Source organism: Xiphophorus couchianus, chromosome 9, assembly GCF_001444195.1.
Source record: "Xiphophorus couchianus chromosome 9, X_couchianus-1.0, whole genome shotgun sequence".
NCBI classification, from domain to species: Eukaryota; Metazoa; Chordata; class Actinopteri; order Cyprinodontiformes; family Poeciliidae; genus Xiphophorus; species Xiphophorus couchianus.
Window position 1 is genome coordinate 2,041,949 of NC_040236.1, and position 22,615 is coordinate 2,064,563.

The 22,615-nt window shown below is 40.7% G+C and overlaps 2 protein-coding genes across 3 annotated transcripts; one reads left to right on the forward strand and one right to left on the reverse strand.

The window, feature by feature from the left end:
• The first annotated feature begins 1,672 nt into the window (after positions 1–1,672).
• noc3l (NOC3-like DNA replication regulator) lies at positions 1,673–14,794 on the forward strand. Its single transcript, XM_028027119.1, has 21 exons — positions 1,673–1,681; positions 4,488–4,692; positions 4,776–4,902; positions 4,973–5,127; positions 5,223–5,288; positions 7,080–7,210; positions 9,137–9,298; positions 9,374–9,467; positions 9,541–9,716; positions 9,859–9,987; positions 10,116–10,247; positions 10,949–11,029; positions 11,114–11,214; positions 11,288–11,360; positions 11,429–11,492; positions 12,145–12,216; positions 12,309–12,490; positions 12,601–12,729; positions 13,344–13,441; positions 13,546–13,630; positions 13,741–14,794. Exons 1-21 carry the CDS (start codon positions 1,673–1,675, stop codon positions 13,843–13,845), a joined length of 2,376 nt encoding a protein of 791 aa, XP_027882920.1. The 3' UTR covers positions 13,846–14,794.
• Positions 14,795–15,953: 1,159 nt separating this feature from the next.
• On the reverse strand, positions 15,954–22,444 carry LOC114150595 (zinc finger protein OZF). 2 transcript variants are annotated; one of them, XM_028027125.1, is made up of 5 exons: positions 22,052–22,444; positions 21,065–21,218; positions 20,917–20,975; positions 20,744–20,840; positions 15,954–18,555 (listed from the first exon to the last, which is right to left on the reverse strand). In XM_028027125.1, exons 1-5 carry the CDS (start codon positions 22,226–22,228, stop codon positions 17,543–17,545), a joined length of 1,500 nt encoding a protein of 499 aa, XP_027882926.1. In that variant the 5' UTR covers positions 22,229–22,444; the 3' UTR covers positions 15,954–17,542. The 2 variants fall into 2 exon arrangements, with proteins under 2 accessions (XP_027882926.1, XP_027882925.1); XM_028027124.1 differs by having other exon boundaries at positions 20,917–20,978.
• Positions 22,445–22,615: the final 171 nt, after the last annotated feature.

Consider the following 22,615-nt stretch of genomic DNA (forward strand, 5'->3'; position numbering starts at 1 on the left):
AATTCATGGTGTAAAATTATGGAAAAAGTTAGATGAGTTAAAACAAAGTTGAAATTTAATACAATTTAAGAGGAAATATAAGGAGGTCATTTTCACAAGATACAGAAATATGGGTGAGATATAGCACTAATGTGTATATTTAAATTGAGGCTAACTCATATGAGTGTGTGTGGGTATGGGTGTATGGATGTATATATTTAGACATATAAAATGGAAAATTAATTAACCTATGTATATTTGTTATTTTTTTTATTTAATAATGAGGGTCCATCTGAAAATATTGTGAGTTTATGGGGTATGAGTTCAGAAGTTTTTTATTTCTTCCTACTCCTTTACAAGCATGTTAAGACTATTGTGGTACAAAAATATGTGTATTTTGCATTCCTTGTTCATGTGATTTTATACTGCTATCATGTTCAAAATAAATAAATTCAAATAGCTTTAGCATTGTTGGATTTTTGCAGGTTTGTCCCCCAGTATACGCATGTCATCCAAAAGGTCTCAAATTGTTTAAATTAGCTTTGGACCTAGTTCTCCTTCAGTTTGTTTATGATTGTCCCCTTTTTTTCTTTTTTAATACAATAAAATCCATCATTAAGTGTTGAAAAGGAAAACCAGATGGTGGATGTGCGACTTGTGTTTGTCTGAAAGTGTGGTGGATTGTGTGTAGCACAAAAGTGACACTGTTTGCAAAAATTTTCAGCTGCAACAGAGAACCCCTTAGTGAAGCCATGTTGTTTTATAGAAAAACCCACACAGTTTAAACCTTTCTCTGATCTGAAGGGGGAACCAGAACTATGTCAGGATTAATTAGTGGAACATCTGTCAGGTCTGGTTATGGCATGCAGACAATGTTTAAAACCAGTGGTTCCCAAAGTGTGGGGCGTGCCCCCTAGAGGGGGCGCGAAGCAGTATGGATGAATGAAAAGAAAAAACAAACTGTTACCCAAAAGTGTTTCACTGTAAAGATGGTTTGTAATGTGTTTTGTTGCAACCTGAAGTGTGAAATAAACTTCAGTGGAGTTTGAAAACAAAATATGTGTATAGGTTTATGTCTGGTTGAACCATGTGTGTGCCCAGTTGATTTTTTTTTTTCTTTTGGGGGGGGGTCTTTGGGAACCACTGGTTTAAAACAATAGTACTGTCATGTGGTTCAACATCTTCAGCAGTAGGCATAACATTTGAATAGTTTTTCAGGTTTAAGAAGTGCAATAGTTGGCACCTGAGAAAAAAAGCCGTTAAAGGGAAGTTCTGCTCTGCCTCCAGAGTCCAAGTGATTTCATCATAAGTTAAATCCTTTCCATGGATCAAAGCGAAAAGGGAAGCGTTCAAAATATCAAATTTCTTTCTTTCTAAATAAAAATGACCATCCTGAAGTCAAACTAAAATCTCAAGTCCTCCAATTCAATATTCAAAATCAGTGTAAGTGAAATAGCTTTTTTCATGTCTGAATAGTTTTAACTCAGTGGTCCTCCCCTTCTCCTAGTGGCGCAGTTGTCTTCCTGTGGTACTTATTTTAGTGTTTCCGGGTCAGGCGGCGTCCAGGCTGTGTTGATGGTTGCACGCACGTGTTGTTTCTGCCTACATCTCTACCTTTGACCCAGACAGACGGAGTCAGTTCATCAGAACCAGCCAGGGAATATAGGACAAATCTCGGAGACTTCCTGCAGCCATGGGCCCGGTGAGAAGACCTGTTATAATTTGGAGAAGATGCTGGTTCCGGTGTTATGCCGAGAAACTCATGCCTGCCGAGAATTGCATGCCCTGTCGCGGGAGCGCGCATCGCTCTAAACTCTCGCATATTGATGAGAAAAGGGACTGAAATATGACCGAAGAGGAAACTTTTAAAGATATTCGTAACATTATCACGTTTCATAACCATGTAAGCCCTAAAACTGTGGGTTTTATTTCGCAGATTAATTGAAATAAATACGGTTTTTACACCTTTGAGACATATGAGTCGAACGTTTTTCAGTCAGTGTCTGATTAAAAATGTTCTCCGCTAAATGGTTTGAAATTATCCCAATTTTTATTTTAACACCATAAAAGCTTAAATCATTACAAAACAGAGGCCCATTGTGTCGTAGAACATTTTATATCATTCTTAACTGTCTAGTCTAATAATGTAGGGGGGATGCGTTTTAATTTCTGACCCTGCCAATATTTGCATCCCCTGTCTATTGTCCTGTTGATAAGAAACTTATAGCGGTAGCTCAGAGAAGAAGTGTCATTACCAAGAAAAGGTGAAATCTCTCAACTCATTATTTCTTCAAGTTAGCAGGGGGACGCATTTTTTGGCATAGCAAATTATTAGCTTGCCAATATATGCAGGCCTTATATATTTTCCCAAAATATTATTCTATTGATATGAAACTCATACCAGCAGTTAAGGGAACAAATGTGATTATGTAGAAAAAGTTATTTCACTCTTAATTCTTTATTTCTTCAAGCTAGGAGGGGGATGCATTTTTTGGAAATATGGGTTTTGAGCCTGCCGATATATGCATGTTCTATCTATTTTCCCCAAATATCGTCCTTTTGGTTGAAACAGTACCAGTAGCTCAGAGAACAGGAATGATTATGTAGAAAAGTGAAATCCTTCCTAACTCAGTTTAGCTGAGTTAGCAGGGGATGCATGTTTTGGCACAGCAAATTATGAGCTGCCGATATTTGCATGTCCTGTTTTTCAGTTCAAAAGTGTCGTACAGATATGAAAGTCACTCTAGTAGAGTGGATAACTCAGAGGTTATGCGTCATTGTCTAGAACATTTCATATAACACATTACTATCCAAAATCTTCAAATTGCAGGACATGCATTTTCTGGCAAGGGACATTTGGAGGTTGCTGGTGACCTTCCTCACCTGCCAGTGGACTATTTGATCTTATGCATTCATTATTTCACAACACAGTAAGAAATATTCATTAAGAACCCACTTTACTCAATTAAGTAGTTCACATTTATCAATCTGTGTCAGTTGGGGGTTTCTTGACACAATGATGCTGTCCACTTATTGCTGTCTTACCCTTTGTTGTGACATAATGAATTCATAAGATCAAATAAAAACAGATAAAAAAATCGCTGGTTCTTTCATCTTCCTCTTAAAACTACCCCACAGATTCTCTGTGGTGCTCAGGTGAACCGCAGGTGCACCCTGGTCATTGAAGCAGCTTTTCTACCTTTGGCAATGTGGATCAGTACTGACTCCTGCAAGAAAAGGAAATCTGCATCTTCATAAAGGTCTTCAGCAGGAGAAAGCACAAAGTGCTCTAAAGTGTCCAGGTTGACAGCTGCAATGACTGCAAACTTCAGAAAACCCAGTAGACCAGAACCAGTAGATGACATGACGTCCGGAGTCCAGCAGAATTTAGCATGGGGGGCTTATTTTGGGGGGCAGGGTAAACAAACTTATACTTAATAAAGATATATAGACAAACCTTTATGTAACCTTTCAAATAAAATAACCATTTTTATTAATACAAAATAAATAATAAGGATGCAAACAGTGACATGTATAAAATGTTGAGTAATTATGCTCAAATTTGAATAAACATTAACTCATGTGTTGCAGAAAAAAAGTACAGTGAGGTAAAACTAGTCTTATAAGTACCCCATAGTTACTCAAGTAAATGTAACCAGTACTACCCACATTTGAACATCGATAACAAAATTCATTACCTAAGCTTGTTAACAAAACTTAAGGTAATGAATTGGCATAAGCTAGCTAACATTATCTGCATCCAACAGCATTACTCAACTCACTCAGTTAGTTTGGGTGGAAAAAAGTGTGCATAGGGTTTTGACTTTTACTGGTTTGCTGCCATGATTTTAACACACACCTGCGCCAGCAGCTCTGCACAGCAGCAGCAGGTCTCCGTTGCTGCTGTTCAGGTGTAAAACCAGCTTCAGCATCTTAGGACTCAAGTTGCTTTTAAAGGCGGCTCGGAAAGCAATGTAAGCAATGCATTGAACAATTGTAACGGCTGAAAAAGTGTGCGGGACAACAGGCACAGATACGGGAAGTATCAAATACTGTATCAAATTGAGATATGAATAATAGAAAGTTGGTTACTCTGAAGTAAAAATAAAAAACAATTTCCAGTCCAGGGGGGACACGGCTGACTCTGTGACGGGCCATGCCCTCCCATGCTGCCGGGCCTGGTCCCACATGATATCAATTATCTACAAACCGGTAAAAAATAAACTTTCATGGTTTAAGCTGAATGCAAATATATTTTATTAGAGGCTTAAGCAAAACCCTTTAAATATAGTAAATATAACCAAGTTCTAACAAACTGCACATTCAGTAGCCAGGATAGATTCATTAATTTTTGAGAAGTAAATACATTTACAAAGTAAATATGTTTGTGTTAGAATGATCCAATAAACTGTAGATTGTGGAAAGGCTTACAGTAAACTGGTTAAACATTATTGGTAGCATGTCAGCTGAAATTGAAATGTTGTGTTCTATGAACCCCCTCGCCACAGCTCCGCTCAAAGAAGCGCCGGCCAACATTCCGTCGGCTGTTGAAGACTAGTGGTATGAAACTGGAGAACAAACTGAAGAGCCGCCAGCTGAAGCAGCAGAATGTGGCCAAGAAACAACGCAAGGAGCAGAAGAGGCTGCGGCAGGCCATGAAAGGCGCTGCGCTCCAGGTGCCCCGGCCACTAGAGACATACAGGAAGAGACCAGGTGAGACATGCTGAAGCATGCAGTATACACACACAGATGTCAGCAGTTGATGGGTCCATTAGTAAACTCATTCTGTTTGACAGATGAGGAGGATGAAGAGGAGGAGTTCCTGGAGAGCCTGCCCTCAGACATGATGGATGAAGAAGACTTAAAGGAAATGACTGCCATGGCCCGAAAAGCATCCTTCATAACCAGAGACCTGTCGTCCTGGTAACATGAGCGCTGTCATCATATGTCTTAGTGAACTGGCAGTAACTAAAGTGTGTCTATTTTCTCTCAGTGGGCCAGTGCATAGCAGCAAGACGAAGAACGCCGACGTGGTGCGCAGCTACGAGAAGATTCCAAGAAAGATGGCAAAGATGGAGGAGAAAGAGGTGATCCAACTGCTTCCAATCAAAGACAAAGACAGAGTGATTCCGAGGAGCATTGAAAGAGGTAACTTCCACGTTACTTACTATTTATTATTTACTACAACTTACTTTGATTGCTGCAGTCACCTGTGAAACTGTCTTGCTTTGTTTTTTTGTAAGCGGTTAAACAACATCAGGAGGAGGAGGAAGAGGAGCTTGCAGCGATACCTGAGCAGGAGGAAGACGGTAATAAAGAAAGCCTGCTGGTCTGTCAAAACTCTCATCAGGTTTACACCGTGTTCCAAATTATTATGCAAGTGATATTTTCTCAGATTTTCTTAAATGGTCAATGCAAATGATGGTCAGTATAATTTTCAAGTCATGAACTATTACAGTATAAATCAAATTTTACTGAACAAAGCTCCCCATGAGAACAGTATTTTTTTCAAATACAAAAAAATTCAAAATGTACTGTTCCAAATGATTATGCACAGCGGATTTTCTAAACATTTTATGGATTATAAAGAACTGCAAAAGGGTCATTCTTTGAATGTGCAGCATTAAGTGGTCACATGTACTACGAAAGCTATTTCAATCACAAACATCTTAACAGACCAAGTTCCATGTTAACATAGGAGCCCTTTTTGATATCACAGCACAATTTTTGCATCTATTGAACTTGTGAGTTTGTGGAAAGTTTCTGCTAGAATTTCTTGGCAGGATGTCAGAATACCTTCCCAGAGCTGCTGTTTTGATATGAACTGCATCCCACACTCAGATCTTCTGCTTGAGGAAACTCCAAAGGTTCTCAATATGGTTGAGGTCAGAGGAGGATGGTGACCACACATGAGTTTCTCCCCTTTTTTGCCCATAGCAGTGGTATTCCTTGCAGCATGAGATGGTGCATTGTCATGCATGAAGATGATTTTGCTAAGGAAGGTACAGCTCTTCTTTTTGAACCATAAAAGAAGGTGATCAATCAGAAAGTCCATATACTTTGCTGAGGTCATTTTCACACCTTCAGGGACTCTGAAGGGGTCAACCAGCTCTCTCTCTCTCTCCCCATGATTTCGGCCCAAACAATGACTCCACCACCTCCTTGCTGATGTCACAGACATGTTGGGACGTGGTGGCCATCCATCACCAATCCACTACTGCGTCCATCTGGACCATCCAGGGTTGCACAGCAGTCATCAGTGAACAAGTCTGTTTGAAAATGAATCTTCATGTACAGCTGGGTCCACTGAGACCGTTTCTGCTTGTGAGCTCTGTTTAGGGGTGGCCGAATAGTAGGTTCATACACCACAAGCCTCTGGAGGATCCTCCACCTTGAGGTTCTAGAGGCATCAGCAGCTTCAAATAACTGTTTGCTGCTTTGTAATGGCATTTTAACAGCTGCTCTCTTAATCCGATGAATTTGTCTAACAGAAACCTTCCTCATTATGCCTTTATCTGTACAAACCATCTTTGTTCTGAATCAGCCACAAATCTCTTCACAGTACGATAACACTTCAGTTGTTAAATATCTAATGTTTTCATACCTTGTCATACGCCACTACACTATCTGATGATTTTCCAGCAGAGAGATCCTTTCTGTTTCCCATATTGCTTGAAACCTGTGGCCTGCTTAATAATGTGGAACATCCTTCTTAAGTAGATTTCCTTTAATTGAGCTTACCAGACAAACTAATCAACTGAGCTCTCTGAAATTAATTATAGTGATTCAAAGAACCCTGACACACAATACCATCTATAAATTTAATAGTACAACAAAAATTTTAATCTTTATGGCACTTAAATCTAATTTTCATAATAATTTGGAACACAGTGTATTATTTTGGACATGATGGTCTGTGTAATAACAACTATTGTCGTCAACGTCAACATTTTCATAAGTTTTCTCAAAATTAATTTGGAGTAAAAAAGAAGTTATTGTCTACTGGAAAGATTAAGGGATGGACCAGAGCTCCACGTGGAGCTGCAGACCAACTGGTTTGACATAAGTTTGATGTGCCTGTCATACCGTCTCCTGTGCAGATGAAGCGCCACCGAGCCACATGGAGCTGACACCAGAGGAAAGAGAACAATTTAGAATTCAGACATTAAACATAAAGAAACAGCGCATCGCCAGCATGGCTTCAGCCATCATCTCAGATCCATTAAACAATGTAAGTGGAGCAGCTGGTCTAATTTCATCATGATGAAGGTAGGATGTCGAATTATTTTTGATTTTCATGAAAGCAAAAAGTTAATATAAGGAGAGGGAGAATAATTAATTGATGGACATTATCTCAGCCAATCTCCTCCTCCAGGAAGGAACCACAGCCAAACAGAATGAAACACCAGGTCTAGCTTCTATGGAGAGACATTACTAAGGAAACAAAAAGTTACCATTTGGAATTACCTCAAATGATGCAAATTAGAGAGGAGTAGAAGAAAAAAGTGAGGAGAAAGTGGTCAGTATGTCCTCCAGTAGCTGTAGTATAATTACAGAAATAACTCGGGATAACCTAAGCCAGTCTATCTATAAGCTTGATCAAAAAGCAGTTTTAAGCCTTGTCTTAAAAGTAGACAGAGTGTCCCTGTCATTTTAAAATCTAAGCTTCAATATGTTCAAAAAACAAACTAAATTAAAGCAGCAAGCGGCGTTGGAGGCCGCCGGCCTCGTGGCAATCGCGGTTGTTCCAGCAACGCCACGCTCGCGCGCAGTTCCCGCAGCCGTCCACCAGGCGACACACACCGACGTCTTACGCAGCGCTCTCTGACAACGCACAAGCGCAGTCGAACTGAATTGCAAATTCAAGCTATTGGGCTTTTTACTAACAAAGGCCAATCCTAGCAAGCCCCAGTTTGAGTAAGTCCTGGACCATTTGTGGTGCGAGAGCAACCCCTAGTGGACAGAAAAGAACTCCAGGACTACTTGTATGATCAGAGAAAACCAAGTTATAGCGACTGGAACAACCGTTCCACGCCCACGACATCCACTGAAAACTCTTGGCAATTTAAAGCTAGTGAGACCAACTTGTTATCTGTCATCTGACACAAGATCATGATGATCTTGTGAAGAGAGCCAGAGATGGAGCTTTCCAAGTAAAAAAAGTCACTTCCTCTTCTGAGGGGATGGGGGGCTTAGATGACGTCAGACTATGACAACATAGGGATTCAACCAGGATCACTCATGCCAAGTTTGGTGCCAATTGACTTTCTAATGTGAAAGTTATAGTGTTTCGTTTGTTTTGGCGAGTACGCCAAGTCCACCTCTCTGGCACGTTATTTTTTTTATTTTTTGCCATTTTAGCAAAAATAGTAAAAAAGATTATTAAGGCACCTAAAAAGGCATACTTTATTAGCCTAAAGTATACACTGAGATGTAATTTTAAATATGCTGAAATTTCAGTAAACAAAAAGGTTTGTTTACTTTTAAAGTAAGTATATGTTGGTGCAATTATATTTAAGTGTGTTTAAAGTTGTCAAAATTGGTACAAGCATGCTTTTAGTATACTTCCTATATATTTATAGGTAGTAATACTTAGTATACTTAAAATGTACTTATACAAATGTATGTTTGAAATATACTAAATTATATATTTTTTCACCAAGGTAGAGATAAAATTACTCCCTGACATTCAGGGGAACTTAACCATGGAACAGATTCTTTAAATGTTTTAAAAGCATCGTCTGATAAAGATCTTCTATAATGATGGCTTCTCTCAGGTTTGGATTAAAATAAACTCAAAGGTTATTAAAAAAATATCAGGCAGCAGAGATTTATGGGGAAGTACCATTATTTCTTCACACTCAATGCCGTATGTCAGTCAGCTAGAGCTTGACCATAAGAGTGGGTAGGACAGTGAATTCTTTGAGTGAAGCCAGTTGAGTCTAGGATAACATTTAGGCTGTCAACCTCAGTGTCAATTAGTGGAGAAGACAGTATCCATTAATTAGACTGCACCAATTCTAATTATATCAATTCTGATGTATCAATTTTGACATATCAGCGATATATCAAAATTGTTATCATGACAAATTTTTCACAATAATTGATAAGCGACATGAAACACGCCCTCCATTTGTGTTGGTGGTACTTTCTGCAGATGAAGCGTGTGAAGGAGCTGCGGGGGATGATGATGGAGGCTGACCCCAGCGTGGCAGTCTCAGTGAGGAAAATGGTGATGGTTTCTCTCATGGAGGTCTTCAAAGACATCGCCCCCACCTACAGAATACGACCCCTGACCTCTGCAGAGAAGAACACCAAGGTCACCAGGGCTCAATCTGTGTGTTTAGTGTTTGGAGCAGGTTTTAACAGCTGCTGTATTTCTGTTGTCCTGCAGGTGAAGAAAGAGACTCAGCAGCTTAGAGAGTTTGAGGAAAGTCTTGTCAGTCAGTACAAGTTCTATCTGGAGGACTTGGAACAGACCATTAAAGGTACATCATTTCAACACACACACACACACCCCCACACACACACACACTTCTCACCGTCTGTCTTCATCCCCAGACTGGAAGCAGAAGAAGAGGAAACGTAGTCAGGTAGTGAGCTTCCAGTCATACCGCGGCCTGGCTGAGGTCTCAGTACGCTGCCTGTGTGAGCTGCTGCTCTCTATGCCACACTTCAACTTCCACAACAACATCATTGTCGTCCTGGTTCCTCTTATGAATGACCCCCTGAAGAAGGTTAGACATTTTGGAGATGTGCTGCTGAGGCAGATCTCCTTTGGGTAGATCAGCTCCAGCTGAGCATCTCGTATGTCTTTTGATGTAGGTCAGATCAGACAAGTCAGCAGATAATGAGTTCATGGATTCATCCTTGTTGCAGGTGTCAGACATGTGCTGTGATGCATTCAGGAAGCTCTTTCAGGAGGACAGAGTGGGCGGGGCATCACTGGCCACAGTGCGGGTCATCTCTGGCCTCACCAAAAGCCTCAACTACAATGTCAGACCTGAGGTAACAAATAAGATGTTCCTTAACCTCGTTAGGACTTTATACGTTTATTAACGTAGGTTATACGCCTAGGACATTTTGCACTTCTTGACACCTTCTTTCACCTTGCTTCTTCTCCTGCTTATCAACAGATGCTTCGAACTCTGCTGAGTCTGAGAATCAAGGAGGTGGAGATGAAGAAGGACCTGGAGGCCACGGCACCAAAGGCCAAGTTTATGACAAACAAAGAGAAGAAGAAAAACTTGTCCAGGATGCAGAGGAAGGTAAACAGAATATTCAGCTGGAGTTCAAGTAGAGCTAGAAAGATTGTTTTTATTATTTTGTTTTAGTTTTATGCAAACAAAGACTGACAAAGTCTGACAAACAGATCCAATGAGTTCCATGTTTGTGACAAAGCTGCTTCCCCTCACAAAGCTCTCTCCCATCACAAGTGTATCAGTCTTTCAGATCTGTGGGAAATTCAACCATAACAAATGTGCTTGGACTGTTCTGCAGTTTAAATCAGAATCAAACAGGAAAATAAAACGTTCCTTTGGTTCTCCCTGACTGTTTTTATAGATCCACTGAGAGAGAAAAGGAATATAAGCAAATGTATAATAATAATGTATAATGTATAAGCTCATTAGTTTTATATCACTGAATTCATATTGGGCCAGTAAGAAAGAAAAACAAGTGTGTGTGTGTGCATTTATTTGTAATACCTTGTGGGAACCATTTTCCTGACACATACAGTGAGTTATGGGGACCCACTGCTCCTTGTGGGGACACGCTGTGTTAGGGGTTTAGGAACAATTTAGGACCAAGGTGTGAATTGAGTTTAGGTCAGGGTTGGGTATGTAATGGTTAGGGTTAGGCTAAGGGTAAGGTATAGGCTGTAGAAATGAATGGAAGTCACTGGAAAGTCCCCACAAAGATAGCCACGCAAACATGTGTGTGTGTGTGTGTGTGTGTGTGTGTCACACAGTGGAAGAAAGCAGAAGAGAAGCTGGAAAAGGAGCTTCTAGAGGCTGAAGCTTCAGAAAGCAAAGAGAAGAAGACCAAACTGGTAAGATTTGGTTCAGATATTAAAATGAGAGGACAGAGTACAGAAAGAAACTAATATCCTCATCTCCCTCTTCTTCATCTGCAGCACACAGAGACTCTGAACATCATCTTCCTCATCTACTTCAGGATTCTGAAGAAAGCTCAGCGATCAGTTCTCCTCCCTGCTGTCCTGGAAGGACTGGCTAAGTAAGACACACTCTGGATGACAACAATGTTACAGGACCTTTGTAGTAATGACCATGATGCCACTTCCCTCCAGTTTTGCTCACCTGATCAACCTGGAGTTCTTTGATGACCTGCTGAACGTGCTGCAGAACCTCATCCAATCAGGAGTAAGTATGCCACCCCTAAACAATAGTTTGCATCTCAATATTTTAATTGATACCATTGATCTGTGCAGAATCTGACCAATCGGGAGAGTCTCCACTGCATCCAGACAGTCTTCACCATCCTGTCTGGACAAGGTAGGATTGTTCTTCTGAGTCTTTGATGACCACCGAAGGTTTCAAACGTTGTAATACCAGTCCACAGCGTTCTACAAGGCCTGTCTGCATTCAGTAGAAGAAAGAAATGTTCTAGTTTAATGACTGCTTTGTGGTTTACAAGAACAGCCTCTTGGTTATGTAGTCTAAGCAGGAGAGTTGGTGACTCAACATGGACAGTTTGTCTCATTTAATCAGAATCACTTTGCCTCTTTTAATCAGAATCAGAATGCTTTATTGTTATTATACAGAACATAATTTCATTCCAGTACAGCCGATCCAATAAACAAACAAAACAAGGAAGACAGGTAACTGGGGCTGCAGCCCTTTGCATTGGATCAGAAAATGAAAACATGAGGTGAATACAAAAAATCATAACTCACACTGTCTCCACAGTAAGGGCAGAAAAACAGTAGGGTGCAGAAAAAGTCTGCATAAAAAAACAACATGTAAACAGGAGTGAAGGTGGTAAGTTTGAGGGGTGTGTGTTTCTAATCATGAAGAATGAAAGTCAGTGTGAGAGTGCAGGAAGCGTTAGGAAGACAAAAATTTGTAACTTCTTTTTTGTTTAAATCAGTTCTAAACTTAAATTCAGATTGGTGTGGAGGTAAATGTGTCTGATTTTGTGGACCAGGTGACGCCCTGAACATCGATCCTCTGAACTTCTACTCTCAGCTTTACAAAATTCTGCTGCGGCTTCATGCGGGTGTGTTCACGACTTTCTAAACTTTTCTAAACTATCAATCACACAGACCTCACAAGTCAAAAAGTTTGAGTTTCACACTTTGGCTATCTCAGGGGCACCCAATGATGACATCATCATTGTGTTGCGCTGTCTGGACGCCATGCTGACTCGTCGCAGGAAGCAGGTAACCCTGCAGAGAGCCATGGCCTTCTTCAAACGACTGAGCGTGCTCAGTCTACACGTCCTGCCCAATGCCAGCATTGGAATTCTTGCAGCAAACCGAGCTACCATGCATGTGAGTCTTTCAAGCCTTCTAAATGAACCTGTTTCTTTTTAGTTAATGGAAAAGATTGCCAAACTTCCACCTGTTTGTCAAAACTCATTTTGTTCTGTTTCATTTGACAGTCATTCCCCAAATGCGACTTCCTCTTGGATAACGAAATTCAGGGCAGTGGCTTCTACCTGATGGAACTGGATGAACCTGAACATTGCAATGCTCAGAACACTGCACTTTGGGAGCTTCACACACTGCAGGTATACACACACATCAGGCTCAGAAGTGGGCTATTAGCCAGTTTGGCTGTTAGCGAATTGACTTGCAAAGAAACTTTCATAGTTTAAACTAAACTCAAATGTGATTTATCAAAAGTCTAGGTAAAGAACAATACAGAATTCTCTAGACCAGGGGTCTCAAACTCCAGTCCTCAAGGGCCGCAGTCCTGCAACTTTTAGATGTGCCTCTGCTGCACCACACCTGAATAGAATAATTAGGTCATTAGCAAGGCTGGGAGAACTGATCTACACAAGGAGGAGGTAATTAAGCCATTTCATTCCAGTGTTTTGTACCTGTGGCACATCTAAAAACTGCAGGACAGTGGCCCTCGAGGATTGGAGTTTGAGACCCCTGCTCTAGACCAGTTCTCCATTAAGCACTGAAAAGATCCCTAAAAATATTGTCAAAATACTCACTTGTCTAATGGTGCATGTGTAGGGGCGTGTTTATGTGTATCACATACATTTCACCAACGTCCCAGGTTGAGAGCCAGCCTGGGAGTCATAGTTCTCCTCTTGCGTGCTCACGCTCTCGCCTCACACATAGATCGCCACACACACCTGACTTCAACATGTTTGTGTTGCTGTATTTTCAGAGACATTTCCACCCTGTTGTACGGCGGTTTGCGGGTCATTTGAGTCATGGAGCACCGAGTGATGGTTCGGCAGCACTCAGTATGGAGTTCAGCCGCAGGTGAAACACTTTCAGTTACAAGCAGAGCTGGAAGTCATGTAAAATTACATTCAGCAACAGCATGGCCTGGTCAGCTGCGTTAAAAGATGCCTTCACCTTTTCAGGTCTCCACTGGCTCTGTTTGAAGACTACAGTGTCAAAGATATGACCTTTAACCCACCTGTAGCTTTGCCCACGTCCAAGAAGAAGGTGAGAAAGTCCTGGTCACCTGCATCCATGTTTTTATTCTGAGTCTCATTTCTTCATGTTGTGTGTGTTTGTGTTTACCTGCATGCTGGGCTCAATTTCTTACTATTCAGGATCCGTTTGTGGTCGGAATGGCGCTGCTGGACGACAGGCTGCAGAAACAAGCGGATAGCATCCTGAGTGATACACACATGGACTTCACTGCAACACGCCATTGAGAATCTCACACACTCACATCGAGGACCTGCTTGGAGGATAAACGGATTCCTTTTTATTCAAAACAGGTTGAGGTGGTGTAGAACAGGACACATGACCTGGAGTTGCTTTGTGATTGAGACTGTTGAGACCTACAGCACATAACAGTGGTGAAGTAAAATATTCCCAGCACATCTCTTTTATCAAAAGGAAACAGAAGTTTTTTAAGTTGGTCAGTTCCAAATTAAGCCAAAATATCTGATTGTGGACCATTTAAGCAGCAGTTCTGCATGAGACCTGATGAGTCCTTTCTTTTGTTTTAAAGTCTTACAAGATCATTTTGATGTTTCAAACTGGACTAATCAAGTACCACATCAATCAGTTGCTTTGTGTTTCCTGAAGAAAAGACACTGCTCAGAGGAGAGACACTTTATGGTACTGAAAATATACAGTTTTAGTTGTAGAGTTCCTTCCAGCTTACTTGTTGTTACTTTACCTGGTCGGTGCCTCCACATTATTTCTGACTTTAAAAATTTCTCCTTTTCTTCAAACACTCACTTTTAACTTTACTGGGATGGAAAGTTGCAGCATCATTTTCAGGATTTATCCCTGAATCACTGTTCTATCCAACCATAGAACCTGTTTAGATTATGATAATCTACCAGTCTGACTTCCACTCCTTAAGCTGGTTTCTTACTGCTTGTTCAGACACTGACTCCTGTTTGTCTTTCATTTTTGTTGATAAGTTTTTTTTATATCTAGCAAACTGTTCTGCATTTTCTGTTCTTTCACAGCTACACTGTGTTTGTTTGCCATCATATGTTCCAGCTGGCAGTCCTCTGCTTGGGGTTATGTTTTATTTCTTTTAACATCTCAGTTTAATGTCTCACAGCTCAGTGTTACATCAAGAATTTAATTCTCTTATAGTGATTCTGCTTTTGTTTTTCAGCTAATTACAATACTTATTCACAATTTTGTGTGTTGAGTCTTTTATAGTCAATGTTTTCTGATAGATTATTTCTATCTACAGTTGAAACCAGAAATGTATATAAACCTTATAAAGACACATACATTTTTTTCACACTGACAAAATCAGAACAAGCATTTCCTGTCTTAGGTCAATTAGGATTACCACTTTTCTATTTGCTATGTGGCAGAATGAGATTTTTTTTTTTCTCTCCCCTCCAGGGGGTCTTTTGTGGGCTCTAGTGTCCCTTATATGACAGTAGGCTGACAGGAAACGGGGAAGGAGAAAGGGGAAGACATGCGGCAAATATCGTTGGGTCCGGGAGTCGAACCCGCGACGGCCGCGTCGAGGACTCAAGGCCTCCAAATATGGGTCGCGCTAGCCACTACGCCACCACGGCATGCCCAGAATGAGATGCATTTTAAGGCAATGTTTACTTTCTTCAAAGTCAAATGTTTGAATAACCTTCAGTTAAATTGTATGACTTGGATCAAACGTTTTAGACATTCTTCCACAAGCGTGGCAGGAATTTTGGCCCATTCCTGCTGACTGAACTGGTGGAACTGGTGAGTCAAGTTTGGAGGCCACCTTGCACCTTGGTACACAAGTACTTTATTGCCAGAAGTATTTGCTCACCCATCCAAATGATCAGTCAGGTGTTCCAATCACTTCCATGGCCACAGGTGTATAAACTGAAGCACCTCGGCATGCAGACTGTTTTTACAAACATTTGTGAAAGAATAGCTCGCTCTCAGGAGCTCAGTGAATTCCAGTGTGGAACTGACCTGTGCAACAAATCCAGTGGTGAAATTTCCTGGCTCCTAAATGTTCCACAGTCAACTGTGAGACTCATAGACTCAAGGTCTGAAGACCTTTTTTAAGAAAATGTCTGGGTATGATATGACAGCAGGAAGAGTAGTTTAGTTAATTTATATTTTCTTCTCATCTTTTTTAGGTGAAATTGAGTCATTTTTCTGCATTTTTTTATATTCAGGCATAGCATTGATATTACAGTTAACAGGAAGTGATGGAATCAATAAAAAAACAAATTAAGATAAAGTTGGAAAAGTATTGTCTATTTGGCTACTGTGGCTCTAACATTAACACTCTGCCTCCTTTAGCGGAAGCAAATTGCATCCCGCATAAAATCAGCCCACAGGTATGTGACCCAGCTCCCTGCATCATAAATGTTTTCATTTTTTGCAAAAATGACTTGCTGACCTAATTGCATGACCCATTGAGCAATCATAGCAATAATAATGGTATGTAAGCCAGATTGAAATGAGGAATTATCACTGAACTCAGTACTAAATATGTTGCTTTGGGAGTAATTTAAATAAAACTAAAACTATACTTACTTCCTTTGTGTTGTCAGTTGTCTGATTCAACAGTGGACATTTGCATTGTGTGATTTGAATCTGATTGATCAAACTGAAGTAGCAGTCAGTGGAAAGCCATCGAGATCATATATGTGTGAACATTTCATGTTAATTTAATGCTCAGACAAAGTATATGATTACAAGTTCAACAGGCTCAAAATGTCATGCGTTAACACATACTTTACACATTTTTTACTCTTTAACAGTATGTCAACGTGTGTGTTGTTTGTGTCTTCTGTTAAAGGGGCAGTACTATGTTTTCCAGCCACATAATTCCACTTCAAAGCAAATGGTAATTATAATAAGCAAGTAATAAATATGCTGTATATTCAGTGGCGACTTCTGACATGGGCAACAGCCCAGGGTGGCATCTCGCAGGAAGCAGCATGAGCACCCGCATGCCCTCACCCCCCTCAGATCCGCTTCCACTCCACTCTCCTGTCCCCCACCTCTCACAACCAGAGAATCTCATATCAACAGTGCCTAATGCAATAATGCTCTGCATTAGGTTTGTTTCCTGCTGCAGCTGTCTCTGTCGCCTTGGCTACTGGTGGTGGTCAAAAGAGCCTCGCTTCTGTAGCTGTGGCTACAATCCAGCAAGCTTGCCATCATATGTGCATGAACAGAAATAACATTTTATTTAAAGCGTGTCCTACTAAAACACTGTAGATGTTTTTGTAACAAATTAAGTAATAAAAATTAGTATGTCATTTCATTTAAATTTATATATTTTAAAGCAGTGGAGCTAGAGACATTAACAAATTAAGTCAATTGTTTCTAAAGCTGCTGTAATTTTGACTGTTTAAATAAAAAATGCTGCATCTGTCATTTTGACAGATTACAACTATGTCCCTGACCCAGTGGTTAAATACCAGTTAATTTCCTCTGGTGCCAGATCTGCAATTTGGCTAAAACGTTTTTTAAGAACACCCAGCTGATTGCATCAAGTCATTTACTTTCATTTTGTAACGTCTATTCTGGTTATTAATGTCATTTGTCTTGTCCACAATGTGTGCTGCAGCTTTTCTTGCCCAGGTCATCATTGTGAAAGAGGTTTCTCCTACTGGACTGACATGAAGTGACAGTGGGTTATAGAGTGAATGTTTTACTTTATTTTTAAACAGCATCATCTAGACATATGAGCTAATATAGATTTTATTCATCATTCATATTGAAAAATATATTGTAGAAAATTATAAAACTTGTTCACAAAAAGTCTTAAATAAAACTGAGGGCTCAGACCAACCAGAACCTCTGTACAGAAGGATGTTGCAGCTGAGGACATAGCAGTTTCCTTGGCAACCGATGTGCTTTACTGTGGAAAGTGAAGAAGTAGTGCTCTGTTGTTTTCTGAGACAGCTGACTCCTGGCAGTTCATGCATAGCAACACTTATGCAACTTCAAGTAGCGCTGGTCGGCGTACCTCTTCCCACACTTGTCGCAGATAAACTGCTTGCCGCCAGCATGTACATGCCTCTTATGTGTCCTCAGGTGGCTTCCCTGGCTGAAGGTTTTGCCGCATATTTCGCAGGCATACGGCTTCTCTCCAGTGTGAACGCGCAGGTGAAGCTTGAGGCTGTTGGCATTGTTGAATTTTTTATCACAGGTTGGGCACTGGAAGGGCCTGTCTGTGGAGTGAGTGCGGCTGTGGGAGATCAGGCTGCTCTGCTGGCTGAACATTTTTCCGCACTGCTGGCAACTGAACGGCCGCTCGCCAGTGTGGATGCGGCCATGGATCTTAAGATTCACCGCCTGTCGAAACGTCTTTCCGCAGAGGTCGCACCTGTAGGGCCTCAGGTCGCTGTGGATCCTCTGGTGGTTCTTGAGGTTGACAGCATGCCTGAACAATTTGGGGCACTGCTCACATTTGAAGGGCTTCTGGCCGCTGTGGATGAGCTGGTGTGTTTTGAGTGTAACAGCGCGGGTGAAGCCCTTACCACAGTCACTGCAGATAAAGACCTTCTCCCTACTGTGGGTGACACTGTGGCGGTGTAGATTCTGTGGCAGGTTAAAGCAACGACCACACACATCACAGCCGTACGGCTTTTCTCCAGTGTGTATGACAGTGTGTGTCTTGAGCTGTGCCTGCTTTGAAAACCGTTTTCCACATACAGGACACTGGAACGGGCGCTCGCCAGTGTGTGTTCGCATGTGGCTCTGCATGCTTTGGCGCTGGCGGAAGGCTCGGCTGCAGATGCTGCAGGCAAACGGCTTCTCCCCTGTGTGGATGAGTTGGTGAGACTTCAGGTTGCTTTGAGATGAGAAGAACTTCCCGCAGACAGAGCATGAGAACAACTTTTGGGAGACATTCTGCTGGGAAGTCTCAGACAGAACAGAAAACTCTGAAGGTAGCGCCTGTGGGTCTGATGGTGGAGATGGAGCAGCTCCTGAGAGAAAACACAAAAACCAATATTCAACAGAGGCATCATCTAAACTGACCAACAGTTCTGGAGACTCATTTCAGAGTAAATGTGGACTGTCACTGCTTTTATTGTAAAATATAGTGTGTGTAAAATAAGTACTGAGCACATCACAACTATTTTGCACACACTGTAAAAAAAGACACATTATATTTCTCCCTCGTTGTCCAACAAGAAATCTAACTACACGGTTCCTAAACTCAAACATCCCCAGACAAAAGCTTTTGTGAAAAATAAAATTAATTTCAATCTAATCATACATATTCAGGGTCAATTATATACACTGACTTTAATAATAAATTCAAATTCTGTCTAAGAAATTGCTAATCTCACTGTTTTTGTAGTCTCATTCACATTCATTCATTTGACTCACTGCATTTGCTCCTCCATGTGTTTTGCACAGTGTCAAAGAAAATCATCATACAAAACATTTTTAAATGCTTGCATTTAGAAAATGAAATCATTTTAGTAATCCTAACTGATCTAGTGGGAAAGGTTTAGTGTGATTTAGTTAACCAGTATGAAATACTAGTTTGTGTCTTTTTATACAGTATGATGTATAATATGTGGATTCATCGGTACTTTAAAACAAACCAGTACAATCACTCCAGATGTCAGTAACAGCTTAAATAATTCACACATGCAAAGAAATTAACACAAAACATTACAAATTCATTTTGTGTACAAACAGAAGTTTCAAACAATGGCATATTTGAACTGGAAAAAAAATCATATCAGGCACATAAGCTGAGTAAATGTTCAGTTTTAAAAATGTGGATTTTATCAATTTAGGGGAAAATGCTAAAAAAAACAAAAAAACAACAGAAAAAGACCAACAAACCACTTGGCTCTGTAGTAAAAAGTACTGCTCCTTTAAGAGCCTGTCCGGCAACATAAAACATTCCTTGCAAATTCATTATATTTAAAACCTTCACTCAGCCACAATTTCAGGGAAAGATAATTAAACAATTTCAATGATTTTTTTGCAACTTATCTACTTTTGCTGTTTTGCTGTGTGCTGTAGTTGTTAAGCACTGGAAATTAAAAAGTGAAAGTCTTTCAGGAAATTGTCACCGTTAAGAGTTCTTCATGGTGTTAAATGCTGGTTGCTGTTCTCAGCAGAATTATCAGAGGTTTTTATCAGTTGCTTTGATGAAGAAAGTAAACAAAATCCCAGAAATCTATTTTTCCAGATTTATAAAACAATTCAGCCTAATTCCAAGTGAAAGTTGTATAACATTAACGGGCGTGGCTGGGAGGTTTGCAGGCTACTCAGGCTGACCGGGCCATCAGCTGAAGCGGGGTTTGATGTCCAGAAGCTTGTCCGTTAGAGGCTGACATTTCTCCTCGACATCAGCTTCAACAGAACCCTGTTGACCTGATGGGACAGGCTCCTCTCGCTTACAGCACTGACGTTTCTTGTCATTCCTTTGGGGTTTAGGAAGTGGAATCTCTTCATATGTCGCAATCACCCCAGCAGACTGTAAACCAGCAGTCTTTTGTTGTTTCCATAACTCGTTGAGGATGTGACTCAAACACAAACTTTGCTGCTCTTGTTTGTCTGAAACTAATATGCATGTGCAGTGCACCGTTCTAAATTTAGCATTTTGACATCATTTTTATGTCATAGCGCCAGGCCGAAGGAGGCTGGGTTGAATGGGACCAGACTAGGTCCTGCATTGCAAAAAGGCCACTGTATTTACTCAAGTAATCCTCTGACATTTAATCAGATTAATTAAAACATTTAAGTGTGTCAAATAAGCAAAGATCCCATCATTAGATGCTTCCAGACACTAGATATATTCCATATAGGTATATACCTTATGGAATATACCTATATATACCCTAGGTATATATAGGTATATACCTTAGGTATATGGAATATATACCTTAGGTATATGGAATATACCTTGGTATATACCTTATTCCAAGGTATAATCTGTGTTATACCTTGGAAGATAAATCTTTTAATAGAACTACCAATTAGAACTAAATCCAAGTTATAGATTGATCTGTGTTATTTCTTTGGGTGGGGTTGTTACTGACATCATGTGACAGTGTTGTGTATATACACACCTATTAGAATGATATATTTAGAGAAAAATGCTGACATGTTCAATTTTCATTTTCTAGCAGATATGAATAAGGTTCTCACTCTCTCTAATGGCTTCCAGGTCAATGTTCCCATGTCCATCTTTAACGCTGACCGCTGGAACAAACTGTGTCTCCACAGCATCACCACCTGCTTTCAGCTGCAGTGACCCAACATCCAGATGTCAGTAAGGTCAATGAGGGCAACACAGACATGAACAGGTGAGACAGACTTACCTGAGCTTCTCTTTCTGCCTTACAGTTTTGGTTTCTGACTCCATATGAGTGCTCAAGCTCTGCTGGGAACAAATAACAACATTGACATCATAACTCTCCATCTCCTTTGATTGGTGTGTGACATTGTTGGGGGCCTGTGTGTTCATACCCACGGATGTGTGGCTAAGGACGTTGAGGACGCTGGTCTGTGGCTTCTTACAGACATGCCCCACCTGAGCCACAAGCCTGGCTTCATCCATGATGTTTAGGATCCTCCCCAGAGCCTCGTTTCCCAGAGTTTCCATGATGGAAGCAAACCGCGCCTATCAGGTTACACGATCCAGGTGAAGCATGCAAAATAGTGCAACAGTATGATGTTCACTTAATGAACATGTTTTCTTCCAGCCTTTCAGAACCGAAAGGATGGAAGAAAACAGCTTTTCCTTATTCCTTATTCTGCAGAGGACAACGTCCTTTTTCAGTCTCAGCAACAATCCTCTGACTCCTGTTTCTGCAGGAACAGGGAGGCAGTATACCCCTGCTTGTCCAGGAACACAAGAACTAACCCTCAATACCCTCTTGACAAACCCTCTTGTCACATTATGGTAATCTGAACACATTTCTGACACATTTTAAAACAAATATTGAAATATATTTTCTGGGGGTTTTGTGGTGGCACAAGGGTAAAGCATATCTTATTATGAGATACCGTTCTCATTAGTCTCCCTTGCATGAAGGTGAATTTTCAGCTGGACTTATACTCATCTATACCAGGGTTTCCTCCAGTGTGTTGTAAGCCTGGCGGCCCGCCATGCTTTATTAGCCCGGTAAGGAGTTTTCGCGCTCGCCTCATAATCACGCTGGGTTTATATTATTTTATTATTATTTCTAGTATTATTTTTCCAGTTACACGATGCATACCAAATGCTTTATCAAGAGGCAAGGTGCGCGGCCGTGCGTGATCCCCCAGTCTTCCAGGATCTTAACACATTTATTTGTTTGTTCTTCAAATATTAAACACATTGTGTTTTACAGTTCTGTATATGCTCTCACATAAAACAATATCTTGAATTTAAAGTTTTACGGTCCACTCAGAAGCATTCAACATCCAAAAAATACGCTAATAAACCATTAGTAGCAGCTTATAGCCCCTTACCAACTTCTCTCGGGTCTCCTTCTGCACTCTTCCCGTCTCATGCCTCTCCTCTGTGGTTCCTCGGGCCTTGGAAAGCTCCCTGTCCTCCTCCAGCCTTTCCAGTTCCGCGACCGCAGCATGGACCAGAGCTTCCATGACGGCGGCAAGCTGTGTGTGTATAGACACGGTGGAGCTCATGGCGGCCGCCTTTCTGCAGCGTCAGCGACTCTCCAGGGGAGCAGGTTTAACTGGTGGCACAGATGAGAATTCACTGACCCGAGAGGAATCAGTGAATTTAAAAAGCAGTTCTAACAAAACAAAACTCTTCTCTGGATAGAACAACAGCTTTCGTTTTTGTGTGCATGTTTTTCTTTTTTCTTCTTCTTCTTCTTCTTCTGGCAGTTTACATTTTTTGTGTATTACTGCCATCAACTGGTCTGAGGTGTAATCCACAAATTGAACTCGCTCCATATCTTCAACACCCTTAACTAACTAACTAACTAACTAACTAACTAACTAACTAACTAACTAACTAAAATTATTCCATCTAACTTTGTGTCTTTAAATACTTTGTAGGTGCTTGAA